This window comes from Poeciliopsis prolifica, unplaced genomic scaffold (assembly GCF_027474105.1).
Source record: "Poeciliopsis prolifica strain line A6 unplaced genomic scaffold, Auburn_PproV2 SCAFFOLD007, whole genome shotgun sequence".
Taxonomy (NCBI): domain Eukaryota; kingdom Metazoa; phylum Chordata; class Actinopteri; order Cyprinodontiformes; family Poeciliidae; genus Poeciliopsis; species Poeciliopsis prolifica.
The window spans coordinates 17,377,259-17,397,455 of record NW_026562382.1 but is presented as its reverse complement, the minus strand read 5'-3'; the positions used below and the strand labels follow the sequence as shown (position 1 = coordinate 17,397,455).

At 37.3% G+C, this 20,197-nt stretch overlaps 2 protein-coding genes across 3 annotated transcripts; both read right to left on the bottom strand.

Annotated features, from left to right (window-relative positions):
• Positions 1-76: 76 nt before the first annotated feature.
• cfap65 (cilia and flagella associated protein 65) lies at positions 77-12,436 on the bottom strand. Of its 2 annotated transcripts, XM_055032156.1 has the most exons (35): positions 12,335-12,436; positions 12,074-12,159; positions 11,494-11,672; positions 11,318-11,420; positions 11,005-11,171; positions 10,627-10,835; positions 9,962-10,098; positions 9,650-9,875; positions 9,265-9,530; positions 9,036-9,179; positions 8,691-8,908; positions 8,430-8,586; positions 8,147-8,284; positions 7,476-7,727; positions 7,261-7,400; positions 7,041-7,125; positions 5,744-5,881; positions 5,407-5,557; positions 5,171-5,299; positions 4,835-5,048; positions 4,567-4,692; positions 4,282-4,372; positions 3,951-4,036; positions 3,745-3,811; positions 3,281-3,391; positions 2,944-3,135; positions 2,648-2,800; positions 2,379-2,516; positions 2,166-2,279; positions 1,462-1,596; positions 1,339-1,389; positions 1,041-1,234; positions 743-874; positions 328-657; positions 77-237 (listed from the first exon to the last, which is right to left on the bottom strand). In XM_055032156.1, the coding sequence occupies exons 2-35, from the start codon at positions 12,155-12,157 to the stop codon at positions 216-218; spliced, it is 5,079 nt and encodes a 1,692-aa protein (XP_054888131.1). In that variant the 5' UTR covers positions 12,158-12,159; positions 12,335-12,436; the 3' UTR covers positions 77-215. The 2 variants fall into 2 exon arrangements, with proteins under 2 accessions (XP_054888131.1, XP_054888132.1); XM_055032157.1 differs by lacking the exon at positions 12,335-12,436 and having other exon boundaries at positions 11,973-12,159.
• Positions 12,437-13,296: 860 nt separating this feature from the next.
• Positions 13,297-16,284, bottom strand: LOC129361354 (motor neuron and pancreas homeobox protein 1-like). Its single transcript, XM_055032158.1, has 3 exons — positions 15,722-16,284; positions 14,861-15,021; positions 13,297-14,049 (listed from the first exon to the last, which is right to left on the bottom strand). The coding sequence occupies exons 1-3, from the start codon at positions 16,188-16,190 to the stop codon at positions 13,723-13,725; spliced, it is 957 nt and encodes a 318-aa protein (XP_054888133.1). The 5' UTR covers positions 16,191-16,284; the 3' UTR covers positions 13,297-13,722.
• Between the last annotated feature and the right edge of the window lie 3,913 nt (positions 16,285-20,197).

The window sequence follows — 20,197 nt, the reverse complement described above, 5'->3', positions numbered from 1 at the left end:
AATATTTTCAATTGCCATATAAATTAAAAGGTGAAAAAGGAAATTGTCTCTAACAAGTTATTAATTTAAAAATTATTTTAATTATATTTTGGGGCTATATAAGGAGAGAAGAAATACAGATTTTTACATGTGGTGGATCTAGAAGAAAGCAATAGAGGCATTTTGGCTGGTTGAATGATGTGTAGATTATGATAGTTGAGGCCCGGCCTGCTCCTTTAGGCAAACGACGTCCTGCACCTAACAGAACACAGAACATATAATGTAATTTTGTCAACTATTAACTGAGCACTTATGCAACAAGTTACACATTGTAGTCACTTCACTGACAAAGAAGGTATTTTGCTCCGGGGGCATGCCGAAAAGTTCAGCTCTCCAGTCACAGCTTCCATCATTAAGTTCTGGAGTGTCTTCAACAAAACATTCTCAGCCAAGTCAGAAGGAGCATGCTTGGACTCCGTTGTGGCCTGGATTTGAGGAATTTTTCCTAAAAATATTGCAGCTTCTTCTCTGTCCACTGTCCAGTTCGACTGACCAGAATGTTGAGGTGAAGATGGATGAGTGACGGAGGGAGATGTAGAGGTCTGACACTTGTAGATTGGAGGCCTGGAGGCTAAAACCATCAAAGATTCTGCAAAAGCTGAATCATCAAGGAGATCTCTAGAATGTCAAAGACAAATAATTTTAAAAACAATGTAAAAGAGGAAGCTAACATACGAAGAGTTGCTATATCTTTGTATCTTACTTGAAAAGAGGAGTGAGTATGTCCACAACAATGTCTCTCTCAGCGCCACATGTTGATGGACACAGCTTTGCAGGGCGGCATGTGCTTGAAGATTTAATTAATGTTTGTTTGGTCCTGGTCAACTGAAGGTATCTACATAAAACAACAGCATCAGTAAGTAATAACAGACTATTTCACAATTTTCAAAGCTTCACAATTAAAATAAGACTTTATGTGGTAGAAGACATTTCTCATCAAAATGCAGTGGTTCAGCTATATCCAGTGTGTAAAAAAAGATTAGCCATAATGCTTATTTTACCGATCAGGAAAGTGTGTGTAGAAGTCTGGAATGTCATAGGTGTGGGCAGTGACACTGAGGTGCAGCAGAGCAGGTCGGGGCATTTGGGGGCGTCTCCATAAGTTAGCTGATTCTCGCTGTTGCCGCAACTGAGCTCTCTTATTTTTGTCGTATAAATTGCTGACGGGTTTGGTGCAACAGATTGGAGGAAGAGTCTGAAGCGGAAGCAGATAAATTACACTATACCTGTACTGCTGTTTTTCTTCCAAAGACCTATGTTTTCACATTATATTCAAAAAGCAGCTACATTACTAATCACCTTGTATTTTCGGAGGGGCGCCCCTTTTCTTGCAGGAGGTGCGAGAACTATCTGTATCAGAAAGGAAATATTGTCAAGACAGTGAAAATGGTTATAATGGTTTAACCATCTTTTGAGACACACCTCATCTATTAAAACTCTTTGAGTGCGGGAAGAGATCTTGTCTGTGATTGTGAATTCGTTTTGCTGTCGTTTCTTTTCTTCCTCCCAGCACTGCAAGGCTCTGTGATATTGGATGAGCGCAGCTTTGTGAGTGATCTGGAGAAGAAAGTGACACAAATAGAGCTAAAATAGTCAGCTGAGCAAGTAGAACACTTAGATTTAATGTCTGACCATTTACCACAAACAGTGCCTGGCAAAAAGCATTCATACTTCTTGAACTCTTTCACATTTTGTCCAGTTAAAATCACAAACAATTTGTGTAATTATGTAGGGAAAATATGTTGTCTTTCCAGGTTTTTATTACAAATAAAAATAATTTTATTTTTAAATAAATGCCACAGCCTCCTCAGAAGAGGAAACTCTGGTACTGATGAAGAGGCAGTGGGGGAAGTCGGCTTCCTGTTGGCTTGCAACATAAAAATTATCACAAATAAAAACCTGGAAAGTGTAGCATGACTTTGGGTATAGCTCCTTTAATCAATAATTTGTAGAATCATTTTTGCCTTTTGTGGTTTCACCCACCAGATTTTCACATCAGGAGACTGGTACACTGGTACATAAAATCCCAAAATTTTTTAGAAGTTTATGGCTGCAACATGACAAATGTGCAAAAGTTTGACAAGGCGGGGCACATCATCCTAAAATCAAGAGCTACACTTTGGTACCTGACATATGAGATTTAGCTGATAAACAGTGGGGAAATCAGAATTGAAGGTCAGGATGCACATAACACACTCCCCTGGACCAAGACACCCTCGTTCTGGATGGATCTGTACCACCTGCAATAACACATGAGTGAGAGAAAAGTTGCTCAGATGGGGTAAAATTATAACATCATTTTTTTTTTTTTTTGTTTAGATTTAACTGGTTGGACAAACTTGTTGGTTGCCTTGTGTAGGAATCTCCCAGACAAAGTACACAGTTTCTGTGTAATTGGTGATGAACAGGATTCTCGAAGACTTTGTGCAAATAGGGATGTCGCCAATAAAGACACTGTCCTGGGACAACAAAGCCACCTGGATTTGGAAAACTTCAGTAATTATATATTCGATGAAATTAACATATTTTAAATAAGCACTGATTGGATCTTTTCTTTACAAAAATAAATAAATAACAGAACATACACTGTGTATATAAATGCACTTGCCTGTCCTGGGAATGGCCCCTTTGGGGCACAGTTTTCACTTGTCTTAGCATCGCTGTATTCAATGGAGATACTGTCGCTTGTTGCATTCATCCCACATCCCTCAAAGTTTACAATTACAGAATCCCTTTCCTGGATGTGTATGGGAACATCCATCTGTCCATAATAAAAATAAAACAATCTATAAACATTTTACAAAAAATTGTAGTGATAAGCTCTGACCACCTATTAACTACAAGACTAATCTACATGGAATATGAATTTAAAACAAGGTAAACAACACATGGTGTGAGTTATACATGGTACATCTTAGCCTCCAGTGGAGAGAAGATCCATTCGAGGATGGCTTTATTCCCAGGGGGAATTTTTCCTTGTGGACTGAGACAGCTCAAGACTGGGTGATCGTAGTTCTCCATCTGAAGCTGTGACAACACAGCTTGGTCCACTTCATACTGTACTGTCACCGCACCACCATTGTACAATTCATATATCTAGACAATTATTAAATGAAAGAGTTACGATATTTCTCAGAAACGTTATGCAAAGTGAAGCTGTAATGTTAAAAAATTAGCTTTTATTTATTTCATTAATAAGGCTGAAAAACATTTAGCATTTTTGATTTAAAAAATGACCTGCCTGTCGTGGAGGACTGGAGTCCTGAATAGCTACAGGCATGAATACATGGTGATTGGAAGCAAAGTGTAGATATGGTTCATTTCGGTTCAATGTTACTCCTTGAAAGTTTAGCTGCACACAGAAAAGGCACAAAAATCAACAGCATCCCTGAAAGAAACCTTTGATTATGACAGCAGTGGCTGTTTTTTTTCAGCTGTGATTGTTTATGATGTGTTTGTTTTTTACTGCATTTGATTGCCTCAGATCTGAGAACAATGTCACAGAGATGTCTAGCCTTTCTAGTTGGAAGTTGGAGAGGCAGTGAGGCTTCCTTCTTGTGGCCTCGCCCTATTCTAACTTTTTTGCAACAAGCACACACCAAACTTAGATGTGACTTTATGCTGAGATGAAAACTTTTACCTTTGAGGTAAATTGTTCAGACCTTTACAGTTCAATAAAATAAAACCAACTGTAAGAATACTTACCAAAAAAACTCTGCCAAGACTGAGTTTGAACAAAACAGGAAGTTGGTCAATTCCAATAAAGTCATGACTGTGAATGAAAAGATTTAGAAGGTGTAATCAGATACTTTAACATTGCTAAAACATTTGAGAGAATGACTTTTAAAAGCTTACAGCTAAGCCCTATTTACAGGAATGAGAACCAGTTGTATATTCAAATGACCCCTGACCTGTAGCAGAAGTGTACTGGACTTTTCTGGCCTGGAAGCAAAGTTCCAGAACGAGGGGTAACTCTGAAGAGTTGATTGTCTTGTACCTGTAAATGAACAAAACAAATATAAATCAATGTGAAGACATAACGATATAATTACATTTTTTATATGATCAGTATCTTTAAGGTATTTAATTTATTGTTGAAATATAATGATACCCCTTTTTGGCAATGCATGTGTTCACTCACTCCTGACAGAAATAGACTTCTTGGTTGGAAAGACATAGTATTAACTCTAAGTCTGACAGGGGTAAGAATGATAACTAATATGCATAACTGTATAATGTGACCTTCATGTGATGCAGTTCTGCTTTGCTAAATTGTCCTGTCACAGCCCAGTCCTCTAGCTCCATTTCTTGATCCTCTGGAAATAAGAATGTCCTAATATTGAAAATGAAGCATAAAAATAACAGTAAATAAAATTACCCATGCATGGAAAAATAACAATCTAACAAGTATTTACAAGAAAATACTAGAATGTTTCACTAATTTCACTAAATCAATGAAACATTTTTTTTTTCTCTCGCTGCATGATTTGACTATATCATGCAGCGAGCACTTTGTTGTTTACATACCAGTCTACAGATATAGAACCTGGGTTCCAAAACATCAACATAAAATCTGAGCGATCTGAATGCAGAGGAGCAGCACCAAAATTGAAATCCAATATTACTTGAGGGAAACTGAAGAGACTGTTCCGACTGTCAAAGGAAGCAAAGGACAAGATGAAGCAAACACCATAATCTGACATTACAAAGAGATGAGTTCTTCTTAAGTAAGACAGTACTCCTCAGTATGAACTTCAAGTTGTATTTTTCAGAGAATAAAATAACACCAACTAACCTGTAGTTGGTGGGGTCTTTGAAAGTGATTTCTGCAGGACATGGGGTGGAAAGCATGTGCTCATTAAAACTGTCCAATGAGAAGAGTTTCCACAAATACTGCTTGCACAGCCTGGCCACGCTGCCACTGCTACATGCATCAACCACCTGTAAGGTGGGGAACACCCCCTTAACTTGAATTTCACACAGTTTCTCAGGAGGAAATATACCAAAGCCTGGAAAAAGAAAACATAACAAAAAAATACAGGCAGATGGCAGACACACATAAGTTAAAAAATATGTAGAGTGAATTATTAAAACTATTATGCGCTACTGTCTGATGATAATAACTGTTTACCTTTGGCATCTGTAATCCGATAGCTGATGGCCCAGCGGTACTGGCCTTGTGCACTCAGTCTAAGAGTGGATCCGAGTAGCATAGTGGAATGTGAAGCAATTGTTCCTATTTCACAGTCCAGTTGCAGAGCTTAAAGAAGCAGGACAAACGTGATCACTTTGAAATTAGGCAAATATCAAAATAAAAACAACTTTAAAAAGGCAAAGAAAACTCTCCCAAAGGAGGCCACAAATTACCACTGTTATCCTCAGAGTCAGGGGGATTTTCTACTTGCTGTAGAGACAGATGAAAAGAGATGGGGCAGCTACAGTTGTTCATTATAGGAATATTAACCGACTGGCAGGTTCCAACTAAGCTCTCTCCAATATCTAGCAGTTCTTTCTCTGCCTGGGAAGTAAAAAAAAACACACACACAGGAAGTGTTTGATCAAATTCATTTTTGTATTTTTATTTTTAATCTACACAACTACACAATATGTTTTTTTTAATCAAATTTGATTTGCAATAGAATAAAGACATATCTAACAAAAAATCTAATCTAATCTAACGTGTGGAGCACAATGACAGACAAACCTCAATGGTGCAAGCTGCACCAATTCCATTCACTGTGAAAATGAGTAGCGACTTCTTAAAGTCATCGCTCTGGAACCTGAGAGTGGGCTTGAATGCGAATGTTTTTTCTGTCAAAGGAGAAAACGTCCATGTCTGGACCTGTGGAAAGGGCAAACTTCACATTAAAGATTGCTTTAAATATCCCAATCAAAGTCTTACGTTCCAAACTCATCTACAGTGATATACTAAAATATTCATACCACCTGAACTTGTCCACATTTTATATTTTAACAACTAATAACTTCATCTTGGGATTTTAAGCTAGACCAATACAAAATAGTACATAGTTGTGCACTACTTTATGCAACTACCCCCAGTACCGGTGTTTGCTCCAGATGGAGTCTTTCATTTCTTGTTCAATTATGGCTATCTTTTCCTGACAAACTGAAATAAAACACAAAATAGCCATCTTTTCAGAATTATGCCTTTTGCTAACTTTTTAATTTCATAATAAATAGGATCATAGGTATCCAGTAGTATTTACACAAAACAGATCTGGGTTCACCAGAATCCACATTTAACTACTGGTAATACATTTAACTCGTAAAAATATAGCTAACGTTTTCAAAGGAAACAATTCAAATCCTATTGTTCTTGCTGAGAATAGACAAAACAAATAAAAATCAGTCGACCTCACCTTCTCTACAAAGACAAAAAAATAGACATTTGGAAACTGTTCGCCTGAGGTAGAGTTACAAAATCTTTTTTATGTTTTGGACCTAAAAAGGCAGATATCGCAAAAATGATTTGTTTAGTTTCATCAAATGTTTAGGTTACTGTTTAATAGTCAAAAACAGTCACAAAATTGTCCATTTTTTATCACATTTTGTCAACAGCATACACTTGCCTAATGATTTTGACCTATGTGGAAAAAATTTAGACACCAGTTTGTTGTTGAGACTTGAGGCAGAGCAGCGAACAGCCAGAGCTACAATGGAATGGTTGATAAAAAACCTCTTCAGGTTTGAAAAGGATGCAATAGAAGTCCTAACCTAATTCAAGTTGGGGATCTGTGGCATAAATTGGAAATCACTGCACTTTTGTGAAAGTTCAATCTCTACATACAGCTGCTTGTAAGAGTCACACCTCAAAAAACTTGCAGCTGTCTTATTAAAAGTAAAAAAGAATTTCATTTACCTTCCAACTCCACCTGAACAGTTTTACCTCTATAAAATATAAAACTACTCAAGGAATATGATTACTTTTACAATACACTGAATTTAAATGCACACTATGTGAAACTTTGTTAATCTCTCACCGAGCTCTCATTGGGATGCAGTTTGCCAGCATCTGGTTCAACACAGATAAGATTCTTATCTCTATGTGGAATGTTCCACTGAAACCTGTCATGGAGAACAATCACAGAAGGCCAGCTGTAAAAATGGTGTTGAGGTAATTTCAAAGTAAAAATACAACACAGAAAACGGTCTGAGAACCAGGGGCAGAATGACAATAGGAAGATAAATCAATCAACTAACTTGATGGGCACGCTGCTTAAATTCTTGATGGAATGGGTGAGCTGAGATTTTGAGCCGACAGCTGTAGCGCTGAAATGTAAACCGTTGCTATTTTCAAAAGACACACATGGATTTTTTAAGGAGCTCACAACTGTCAGTTCCTAAGAAAGACAAAGATTTAACAGAACAATGTAATTAAGTTTTACCACATCATATGTTCCTGTGTCGTGTGGTACCTTAGTGAATTCAGCTGCATTAAGCTGCAGTGGTAAGTTAAACCCCTCTGTGGGACTATCCAGAGTGGGGACTGCTCCAATGGTAAGGATTTGGTGTTGTCTTGGCTTAATGAAACCACAGCCTGGTGACATATGCACAGACTTTGGCATGTCACTGTTTGTTTTGTGGTCCAGGCAGAAGGTGAGAGGTCGATCACCATTGTTCTGCAGTAGCACAGTCCGATAGGAAATAAGACTCAGAGGTGGAAACACCTAACATGAACAAGGTGATAATAGTCAGTAAATAAATATTTTTCAGACATGTATTAGAAATAATTTCCCGGGCACAAAAAAACACATTTCAACTGATATCATCCAAACTTCTTCTCAGTCCAATACCACAATGACCCACAGTAAAATTTACATGGATGAACATTATGGCAAGGACGTGTTAAAGCCAGGGTGTAGGAAAGAGCAGGAGCTTTTTAAACAGACAGAGGCCAATTTCAAAGCATTAATTGAAAGTTATGGTTCTTTTAGAAAAACTGAAGGTTACATAGTTACTTTATCATACCACATAATAGTTCAAGGTGTCTAGAAAATACATAATATTATCCCTTTAAGTTTTGTGTTTTGTCCTGGGATCTAGCAACAGCTGTATAATATGTGTGTAGGTAATTCTTTCATCTTACCACTTTGTTGGGCTTCAAAATACAGGATGGGGTGAAATGATCTTTCCCTGGCTGAAAAGAGTGGCTAATGACTCTGACAGTCACACAACAAGGCAGACATGGAAGTACTTCTTCTGAAGAAGGATTCTCCTGCGGCATCTAGAGAAGCATAGTTAAAACAGCTGAAAATCTGGACATTGTTTGGCGTTTACAACAAGAAAAAACTACGAATCACAATTTGAACCATTTCGAATGAAAGAAAGTAGAACTGTATGGCAGAATATATTACTTTGAGTAATATTACCTTACAGTATGCAAAGCACTCAAGCTCTCCTCCATGCAGGGCATTGATCTGTCTTGGTTCATATGTCACAAGCACAGTGGTAGATTTCAGTGGGGCCAACTCAAATGATGAAGGAGTAACACAGAAAGGGGAAGCTTGGATAACGGTCCACATCAGGCTTGAACAGAATCATTGCAAGTGTTTATATGTATATTTCCACAGGAAAAACATGATAATTGGCTTCCATTGTGGCAACAAAACTTCCCTGACACGTTTACATACCTGAGTTTCTCTTTGGTGCGATTTTTAAAGGTGACACACTGCGAGACAGTAGATGATGTAGCGATAGAGAATGATTTTTTGTGATTAAACAGCAGTTCACTTGGTTCAATAGACACAAATGAAAATGATGGCGAAAAGAGAGAATCCACGTGTTCTTTCCTGATTTTATTAAATTTCTCCGTAGGTGCTGGAGGAATGACAGCAGCACTATTTCCTTCCTGATTAATGACAATGTTAAAGCATTAAAAAAAATATTGTGTCATTTTTATCAATTCTTACCTCTATATGTGACTAAGATAAACTGGAAAATGTGTTTTTTTTTCTTTGTTTATTTTTATGTTTTACCTCTTCTGTGGGTGAAAGCACCCCCAGCGGAGTCTCTGATGAGCACAACTTAGGCTTGTACTCAGCCAAGTGCTCAAGTGTTAATGCTACTGGCTCCAGATGATTTGAGTGGCATGTACCAATCAAGTCCAGAAACAGAGGCTCCTGGAAGTATGATCAGAAAAAAATATTCAGGAGGAATTAATCATCTGTTTGAATTTTGTAAGTATGTCTGCATTGGCCATGTTACCCTGAGAAATATGAGACATGCCACTCTTCTGTGGTGTGGCATAGGGTGTGTGGGTTTGTATAAGACCTTGACTTTGACTTGGCCATATGGAAGCACAGTGCCACTTCGTGGTGAAACTTTAAAAACACTGTTTGCACAGTCTATGTCCCATTGGTAGGTTGCCTGAACAGGGGAAAAGTTCAGCAAGTCCACTGTTTGTTCTGCTGATCCTTTTACTTCAACACACTCAAAGTTGACCACAGAGGAGGACAAACAAAGTTCAGGACCTAAAAGAAAGAATGTTGTTTAAGAAATTAGAATACCTTAATTTTGGTTACTCTCCTAAGTTCATTTTATTTTCAAGGAAAAAAAAAAGTAGTTGTTTTTATTTTAGTGAATGTCTTACCCATACACTTTCCTATGAGTTTGACCTGACTTTTGCTGAGTGACCCTCTATAATTCAGAGACAAGTACTCCACAGAGACTATGTCGACCACAGTTGGAGAATAAGTCACCAAAACCTGGATTGAATCACCAGGCATTATTTTCTCACTGGTGACATCCCAACTGAAGTGTGATCCAAATATGGCTACCGCTCCAGGCAGTTGTGATAGAGAAAACCACACAGTCACCTAACAGCAAGGAACAAGAAGAAAAATGTGACAAAACCAAGAGTCTGATTTTTAGGTTTAGCATGAACACATAGTTACCTACTTACAGGAGAAGGATTGAAGATTTCAAATTCTTTAATCAAACTGTGATCAACAGCCACAAACCCAAAGTCCAACTCAATATTAGCGTCTCCGATTTCCTCTTTGTCATTGGGAATTCTTAATTGAAGAAATGGATATTTGGCTAAAAAAAAAACATAGAGATTTAAATTTACAAATAATGGTAATTGTTGAAATACTTGGTGAACATGTAATTGTTAATATAATGTATAGTTCTGGTCAGAAGTTTTGCACACAGCCTCATTCATGTACATCTCAAAAAACAATTTTGTATAATTTGTTTTATGAAAGATTTCATAATACATCTAAATTCATTATAGATAGAGTGAAATATTTCAAGTCCATATTTGCTATAGTTTTGATTATTATGGCTTATAGATAATAAAAACTTACAATTCAGAGTATTAAAAAATATGAGTATTGAGAAAAAGTTACAATATTTGGAACTCATGGGGTCGCACCCTAATCAGCTGATTAACTAAAAACACCTGCAAAGGTTTCCTGAGCCGCCAAAGGGTCTCTCACTCTGGATCAGTAGGATACACAGAAACCACAAAAAGTCATTGATGAAGAAGAAAAAAAAATCCACTAAAAACACAGCAGTTCATATTTGTCCTTCTACATCCCAATGCAAGTTTAGTCTCAGCAATACCTATCCCTTGTAGAAGCACAGTGCAGCAGCTATCAGCGTCGTCGTCATCTTCTCCATATGCGCATTGCACCTGCTGCTGGTACACCTGCGCCTCGAGCGGCTGAAAGTCCACCGTGATGACACACTGCTGTCCTGGTTTTAGCTGGCCTTGCTCTGGACTGAGTATGAATGGAGCTGCACTATCCCATTTAAATGACATCTGAACCTTACTGGAGGAGGAAAATAAAGAAAACACAAGACAATTGAAGAAAAAACAATGACTGAAGAGAGACAGATGAAAATAGAAAATACTTCACAAGAGTTCCTTGATGATTATAAAATCATCAAGGACATAAATGCAAGGACATGAAAATAAATACTAAAAACAATCAAAGGCACCTGATATTTTTTAGTGGGAAACTGGTTAGTGTGCAGTGCTCAACAGCACATGGGGGGAGCATCACAGATTCAGGCACCTTCAGGATATGACTTGAAAGCAAGGCATGCAGGCATACTTTAAAGCTTCCTTCAATAGCTTGAAACTGAATGGAGTCCTCATACCCACACTGGCCCATGCAATCAGACAGAAACAAAAGAAAAATAAGTAACATAAAACAAAATAGTTAACAAAAGCTATACAGTTGGCCATTGACAACTTTTGTGTTTCTAATAAAGTTTAGGTGATGTTTAATTTAATTGCAGAAAAGCCTACCTTTTGGAGAGGTTTAAAAGTTATCGGTAAGGAGAATGAAGTCCCTGGGCTGAGAAGAACTACTTCAGGATTCAAAATTGAGAAAAACACGGTCTCTGGAGCACTGTATTGAAAGAAGGAGGCTTTGTTGTCTTCTTTATCTATGGCTTCGAGTTGTGTTTGTGAGTTTGTATTACCTAATGTGCAGCTTCTGCAGCTTATTACGGATGTTCCTTATCACCAGTGTCTTGGTGTACTCTCTTCCAATGATCCAGTCCTTCCATGTCAGATCTAATGTGGTTTCTAGTCCAAAGAAGATGTTTCTTTGGAGAAGGGATTTTCTTTCACATTCTTTTACATCAGGGACCTGGGGTTCCTGTGAACAGGAATGAAGCATCGAATGGAAATTCGGAAAACTTCCAGGATTAATGACTAAATTAAAGGAAAAATCAGCTCAATTTAATACAGTTTACTTTGGAATCAATAAATAATTTTTGAATTGAACTAAATTTTGGATATACGTTAATCACATCCGAATGTCATGAAAGAAAAAACGTGGTTCTGCAAAAATACTTATGTGGGGATGATTAGAAATGCACACCACAAGTAGGCTACATCTTGTTTTATATATTACAAGCAAACTTTTTAAACCCTGTACATGCTAAGGTTTACATACGTTACACCAGTGCCCTTTTGAACTTCTGTAATCGGCACTCATTTTCTCAGTTTCAGTGAAGATATGCCTCTGTGAGTCTGAGCGTGTGTTTTGAACTTTACTTTAACGTCAGTCTCTCCGCCGGAGCGCTTCCATCGACAATAAACAGACGCCAAACAGGCTGGACAGCGGGGTTCAGCTAACATGGCTGTGGACAGAGAGCAGCGCATTCACGCAGGAAGCCATGGATATGTTGCGACATAACGGTTCCGTAACGTAAAACGCAACCACGAAAACACTCATAAACACTCATAAACACGGAGGGAACGCCACACGGCTGTTATAAAACCTGGCGTACTGTGACAATAACACGCCAGTCTTACCTTAAATAGCTCTAACAAGTGGCTAAGAGGAGAATTTAAGGTAACACACAAAAAAAAAACCTCGGAGTGAAGTTCTTTAGTTACGACGTCTCCATGACAACAAGTAAGCGTTAGGTTTGCGCAAGAATTACGGAATCCTGTGAGGATCAAGTCGCTTCATGTTTACTAACGCTTTGTGCGGAGTTAGTAAATAGAAGATTATAGTCGACGTCCGAAACTTAAAAGATTCATTTACTGTTATTACATCAAAGAGAATGCATGTTAAATATGCATATGTATGAAGACATATATGCATATATGATATTTAAAAATTTGCGGACAAAACATTGGCAGTCTATCTATAAAACGTATTAGTGGGTATTATGACAATTATGATCAGCCTGCATCAAATTCATGAATTAAACCTCTCAGATATCTACAATTTTTGATATTGAACCCGAAGCGAGAAAACGTCAGATATGAACCTCATCTAACATGTTTTCCCATAAAAAATATATATGCACATGGATGTCAGATATTTTTTTGAATCTACAACTGCAATAATTACACAAATATGAACTTTATGGAGAGTGTAGTTTTATGTATTGTTCTCAACAATTTATGTAATCTTCAATGTTCCGTGATGAATTCACCTTTATTTCTCAGACTGGCTGGATCATCATAAAACACTCAACATATTGCACTTTTGTGGAAATGATATTAGATTGTATGTTAAAATCCAAAATCTGTTTAAAACAATACCAGGAGAATTAACATAGGTTAACTCATTTTAAAACATTGTTCACTGGAAAGTAAGTACTTTCAGACTGTGACTTCAATTAAATTAACAAGCAATTTAACATGACAAAAACAGTCCTGTACAACAACATTTCTCACAACAGTGTGAAGCAAGAGACCAACAGTTAAAAAGTGTTGACCACATGAATATTTTATTCCAAGAAATAAAATGTTAAGTCCTTTAAAATACAACATTGCAGTAGACAAAGGAAAGGGATATTTAGGGACATGGTTCACGTGTTTCCTCCCACAAATCAGTTTTGACTCTTTGCCCAAAAGTGTAACCAAGAATAAAATAAGTAAGTCTTGTTTAAGTGCATACACAATGACAGTTTATTTATTGTGTGTAATCTGTTTTATTGCCTGTGCAGAAGGTCACTTCTTACAAACATAAACATAAAATCTTGCATGCATTTTTTTAAACATTAAGGTAAAGGTGACAAACTAAAAATGTTAAGAGCGCAACAATTTACTGACACATTTTTCTGCTGAAAACATGGAACAGCAGTTTGGCCTAAAAAATCTTTTCTTGCAGGAACTCTGGTGCAATTACAAAAATCATAATAAATATTAAACAAAATAAACATATAGTACAAATCCACAAATTCATCCTATGAAGAAGTTCCACTTCTTTCTCTTGGAAGACCTTCCTCAATCTCTTCCTCAGAGTAAGAAGTGTAGATCCCCACCTCATCTCCCCTGTATCTTGTGAAGGTGACAGGGCTCAAAGATGCTTTGCTCAGCTGCTTCATTTCTTCTATTCCAAACTCATCCTCCACCTCTCTCTCCCTTTCCTCTTCCAGGCTCGAGCTGAGCGAGATGCGGTGATGTTTGAGACTCTGTATGTCCATTGTATTGTCAGATGTTGCAGTGACTTGATCCCTCGCTTTGCGACTTCTCTTCCACTTCATACGTCTGTTCTGGAACCAGATTTTCACCTAAAACACACAAGATGATTGAAGCTTGATATCCCCTTCTTTTCAGTTTGAAATATATATATCTTTTTATCTTGTTGTGAAATACATATCACTGTGATACTTCACTTAATAGAAACAGGACAAAAACTATAAAAATACTGTAGCGTATTATGATGCTAAACATAATACTGCATTATCACAGTACAGCTTGCAAATAAATTACAATAATGCCCAGTATTTGAATCCACAATGGTATATATTGCAGTCATATTCAATAAATTAGAATACACGTCTAAATGAGTCTCGTTTGTCAGATCAATGGTACGTTTTAAAATAGCAACCACTAAGCAGGGCCACATTTCTTTTGTAAAAATTACTTTTTTATTAATCTGATATAATAATAAAATTCTTAAATATCATGTTTTAATTTTCTGTAAGTGAAAAATCATCATCATTAACAGAAATAAAGGTTTCAAACATCCTTCAGTATGTTCTAATTTAATGTGTTTCATTTAGTGATAAAGTTCCTAAAATATATGTTCTTTCCAATAATGTTCTAATTTATTGACTGTGTCTGCTGTAACACATTAGAGACGACATGTGACACAATTTGAAAACAAAATAAAAAACATACACTCTTTTTCAAAAATGCATTAAAATATAAATTAAAAAATATATTATTATATCAACCAAGACCTGCCTGATTTTATTGCGTGTTGCAAGGATTTTAAAGACAATCATCTCCTAATACCTGACAATGACATCAAATAACATTTTACAAAGCAGAAATATTTCTTGTGTTTCTGATTGAAATGCATTCCCACTTTCTAACCTGAGTCTCCGTCAGCATGAGCGAGGTGGCCACCTCGAAGCGTTTGGGCCTGGACAGATACTTGTTGAGCTTGAACTGATTTTCTAGTTCCAGAAGCTGCTGACTGGTGAAAGCTGTCCTGGGCCTTCGACACTTCCCCAGCAAAGCTGCCTGACCTGGTGCTAGGACAGAAGTATAAACACTGAATTCGTTATTAATGATAAAAAATAAATTGACAGATTGCACCAAAGGTGCCCATCTGGGTGTAGGTTATAATGTCCCCTTTTTCCTAACATTTATTCCAATGAGTAATTGATTTTGGAGTTTGCAATAAACTCTACAGATGTCCATCACATTAATGCATGAACAAATAGCTGATTAATGGGAGATCCTTTGCAGGTTTTACCTTGTTGGCAAAAAAAAAAAACAACAACAGCAACAAAACGTTATTGTACCAAACCTATTTTTCTGTCAATCACAGCTGCACATCCAGAATATCAATAAATCAATGCATAAAAACAACTAAGTAGTTATTTGAAAAAAACAAACAAACAAACAAAAACAAGCAAACTCATTACTTGTTTTTAAAATGTAGCTATACTTTCTTCATCCCATAATTTTACTAGAATAGCTTTTTTTACAGTAAATTTTCAAATGCTTCTCTTCAGAGGAAAAAAGTCTGGGAGACATTTATTAAGGTGTTAATTTTAAAATATTTATTATTATTATTATTATTATTATTATTATTATTATTATTATTATTATTATTATTAGTATTACAATTATTATTATGATACTATTATTATTATTGCTATTATTAAAGCGTTTAGGTTAATTATAATTTTTTTTTGAAAACAGAATGATATTTCACAATGAACCCACCTACATACTCTCCAAATCTCGGCATCACCATTCCTCCTCTCACCCAGGGATCCGCTGGAAGCATCGTGGCCATGCTGCTCCCCTTCGTGTGCTCCGGATGAGGCTGAACCAGCTGCGCAAAGGCTGGATACATCAAGGCAGGGTGCTGGCCTCCGAGGCCCGCCAGCGGATACATGGAGCCCGGATGCATTCCAATAAGACCTACTTGTTGCAGAGCGGTGAATCCAGACGGAGACAGGTTGAAGAGATGCGGCCTGGACACAGCAGGCAGCTGGGCTGGAGAAGTGCTTGGATACTTTGGATGTGAAGAGGGCGAATCTGAGCCGCGGGTCGACGCTGGACTAGTATCAGGGCTCCTGCTGTGAAACGGTATCGGGGACACGCAGTCCCTGTCCGCCCCCCTGTCTGAATCATGCGCCAGCAGCGCGTCAATGCGAAAGTTTTTGGACTTCTCCATGGCGATGGTCATTCTCCTCCAAGACGCAGGCGGTACTTAAGTTTGAGTGAGAAAAAAAAGTAGAATTCTTCTTTTCTACTTGAGAAAATTAAATGTCATTTGTTGGAGCCAGTTGGTGCCTTTCCTTCTTGTGGAAGAATTGTCCCCTCTCTGACCAATTCCACTTTGATCATATGCGTAAAACCCCCCCTTCGCCCACCCCATCAGTGAAAGCAAAAATTACTGGCACACAATAGTGCCATAAAATCTCCTCCCCCTGTGATTGGCCAGGGCCTTGCAGCACAGGGTCAGGACACTTACACTCTCTTGGATTATTGAGCACCTCTTTCAGCACACCCTTGAACTGTTCAGTTTGACTGAAAGCAAGGAGCACATCACACTTATCCTCAATATAGATTTTCAAAATTTTTTTTTTTTCCAAATTAAAAGGTAGCCATTTGTTTATATGGTCCCCATCTGTTCTGCTCTCATTCTGTCACTTTCTTGCATTCTCATTTAGCTTATCGCTGTGTTATCCATCACCTCTTATATGATCCCAGCTTTATGTGACGTTAATGTGTAGTTTTCTCACAAAACCTTTTACAGCCACATATTACATCGCACCTGCATCTTTGGACACCTGCAAACAGTCTTGAAAACTATATTGATGTAATTGCTGCAATCTCTGTGACAAATTTAATAATTTTACAGGTAATTCCTCATTAAACTTTATTACCTATTAAGGTTGACAGAAACAGAGCCGCTCTTATCATCACCCACAGTAATGATTACCAGTCATCACCACACCACAGAGCATATAAAAAGGCAGTAAACTGATAGAAAGCAAACTTATTTTCTCCCCTTTGCAGAGGGGAGTCAAATATAAAGTGTGAACAGGTGACGCAAAACCAGCGTGCAGCGGATGTTTGGTGTTTATTCTCTCAGCCTGTGCTACTCTTGGAGAAAAACATAAATCAAGGTGCGCCTTCCCGTCAACCCGAACTACATCTGTTCTGTAAAAATACCCCAATAAGGGCTTCAGGCTGAGTAATTACATTTGTATTAAAATGTCCAAACTGTTTGGATGTGCGCTTGTGCCACAGTCATCAGTGGTGATTTCCTGCTGGGTATTACAGGGCTGATAAGAGGCCTGTCATATACCTGGGAAAACAAACTCTCTCATGTCAAAGACAAACACACCAACACCTGCTGGACTCAACAGTGAACAAAGCAGCCAGTGTGTATGTGTGTGTGTACCGGCATGCAGATGCTAAAAATGATTCAGCTACAGGCAATATGTTTTTTTTTTAAACTGACATTATGAAAATTAGTTCAGTTTAATGACAAGTGGGGGTTAACCTCATTTAGTGAATACACTGACTTGAAAAGCATCCATATGTCATATGCAAAGAGCTGTGTGCATCTTGAAGTGTGCATGTGTGTTTTTCTTCTCATCTCAAAGATCTGCCATTTGTACAGCTTTCTGTTTGTAGTTGGAACTTGGAAATTCTGACTGCCGGAGAAGTCAAAAATAGAAAAATCAGCTAGAACAAAAGAGTCTGGAAATTTTTCAAGATCTGATACGGCAGCTATTCGCATCTGTGTTGAAAACGTGTTATTTACAAGGCTAGAATAACTGTTACATGTAGCACCTACAACTCTAAGCTGAAAAAATTAAAAGCAGTGTTTGCATGTGGAAAGCATATCTTAAAATTATGTTTGAAAGAGGTACTACATGGGACTGTGCCCATTTACCTCCCATATATTACCTGGTGTGGGAGGAAGCCACAGTACCCTGAGAGAGACCAGGGGAGAACACACAAACTACATGCCTAATGACCCCAGGCTGGAGGTTGAACCCAATGCATTGTAGCTTATGTAAAAGCTCAGATATCACATAAATTTAGATTTTGTGGATTAAGAGATGTGAACTTTTTTCACCAACATAGTGAGCTAACAGTGTGATTTATGATGATTAAACTTTTACAAAAAAGGAGAAATTCACTCTTACACATGAAATGTTCATGTTTTCACAAACAGATGGCAATCATAAATTGCTACTCTGACCCTGCCAAGAAAAGTTTTTATACATATTCTTTTTGTCTTTTTTTTTTTTTTTTTTTTTTGCTTGTTTTGTTTTTGTTTTTTCAACTGTGGTCCCTTCTGGTGAACCAAACTGCAACTTTTTGTAAATGTATTAGTCTTATAAATGTATAATTATTAAAAAGAACAAGTAGATGGGAGAAAATTGAATGGTTTTCAAGGATACATCTGAGGACTGACGGCAATAAGTATTTACTTATACTTCCTAAAAACAAGTAGGATATTCAAATAAATGGGTAAAGTCTAATAATATGATTATGTGACAAACCCTAAAGCTGTATTACAGCTTTACTACAAAAATTCAAAAGCTGAAATTTTAATTCAAAGCTCATACTGCAACACAAATTTCAAACTGTCCTTGTCTTGGCAACAAACCTTTGTCTTTTTTTGTGCTTCTGTATCCACCAATTTGATCAGTTTAAAACATAGTAAGTCACAAAGCTGGGAAGTCACTCGGCTCTTCTCCATTCATGTTTCCTCTTTTCAGACACAAATGAAATCAGGTTTAACACAGTGGGCCATTTTCTTGAATCTTAAGCGGGAAAAGATCATCTTGTTGGTGGAAGGGAAAGCCATAGAAATAAATCACTGACTTTAAACCAGCAGTGTATTTTGACATCCTATTAATGAAATTGGTAAACACATTTTAAAGAAGAAAATAAATTAAACGAAAGGGAATTTTTTAAATATGCAAATGCAAAATAGTGCAATCTGTAAAGAAAAAAAAAATACAATTCTGCATAATATTTACACACCTTTGACATACAAAACAAAAACTCTATGGACATATTCATTTGTTCTAAGAGAAAAATAGGCAATATATAAAAACATATCTTGGACACCCCTGTTTTACAAAGTAAAATAGAACCAAGTATCCCAGGAGATATTAGGTCAAGTGGAAAATCTTCTAAAATTCCCAACATATCCAGCACAATAAAGCCTGTTGTTCTTCTGGTGCATGTGCCCCCCTGTGGTATATTGTCCAATATCTGCTTTTTGTTTTCCATTGTTTCTATTGTCATACCCCTGTTTTGTTCTGATTGGTCTAATGGACCGTGGGGGAATAGAAAACTTCCTTTTTGAGCCGGGTGGTCGTCTAAGGCTTCAAGGTTCTGTTTTGGTTTAAAAGAGTTGATTAATGGCAGCCATCACAACTGAGACTGGGGGATAATGAGGAGGACAAGAGGGAGGAACAGAGGAGGAGATGGGGAAAAGGAGGAGGGCCGAGGGTGGGAGGAGAGGTGAGATTGGAGGAGTATCACTCAACACTGTAAAAGGCTGGGAGGACAGCACAGTTAGATAAGGATTCAGGGCAGAAGTGACAGGAGTAGAGAAGACGCACTAATTAGTTCTGAACAGGAGTTGGTGAATGAGAGGAGGAGACAGACACACGTAGAGCTGGTTAACACACAAAGACACGAGGTGCGACAGGGCAGCGGAGGAGTGGCTGCAGGGAGTCGTTAAACATCTGTTGCTCTGTGGAACTCCAAGGCTGAAGGCTTATGCTTCCAAAACACTCATTATCCAAATGGTTTCCTTTAAACAAACACATAAAGGCTTTAACAAACAGCAGGAGATCCTTCAAGAAAGTAGAATTTAGAATTTAATTTTATAAATTATCTTTTAAAAAACACAGAGGGAAAACTTTAATCAACCTGTATTGCATTGATGCAATCTTAAAGAGTCATGATCAATAATTGTAATTGTCGTTTTTAAAATTAAATGTTTATTTGGTCTATTGCTGAACAGAGAAGTGTTTTTGTCAAAAACAATGAAGGTAGACCAATGGCTTACGATGAATAGAAACAGAAGAAAGAATATTTTGGCATAATTTAGCTAAAAGATCCATTCAATTCAGACCAAAGACATCTATGCACACCATGGCTCTTCCTTTTATCTTAAATTTAAAATAATGCATCCTTGCTATTTGGAATCTC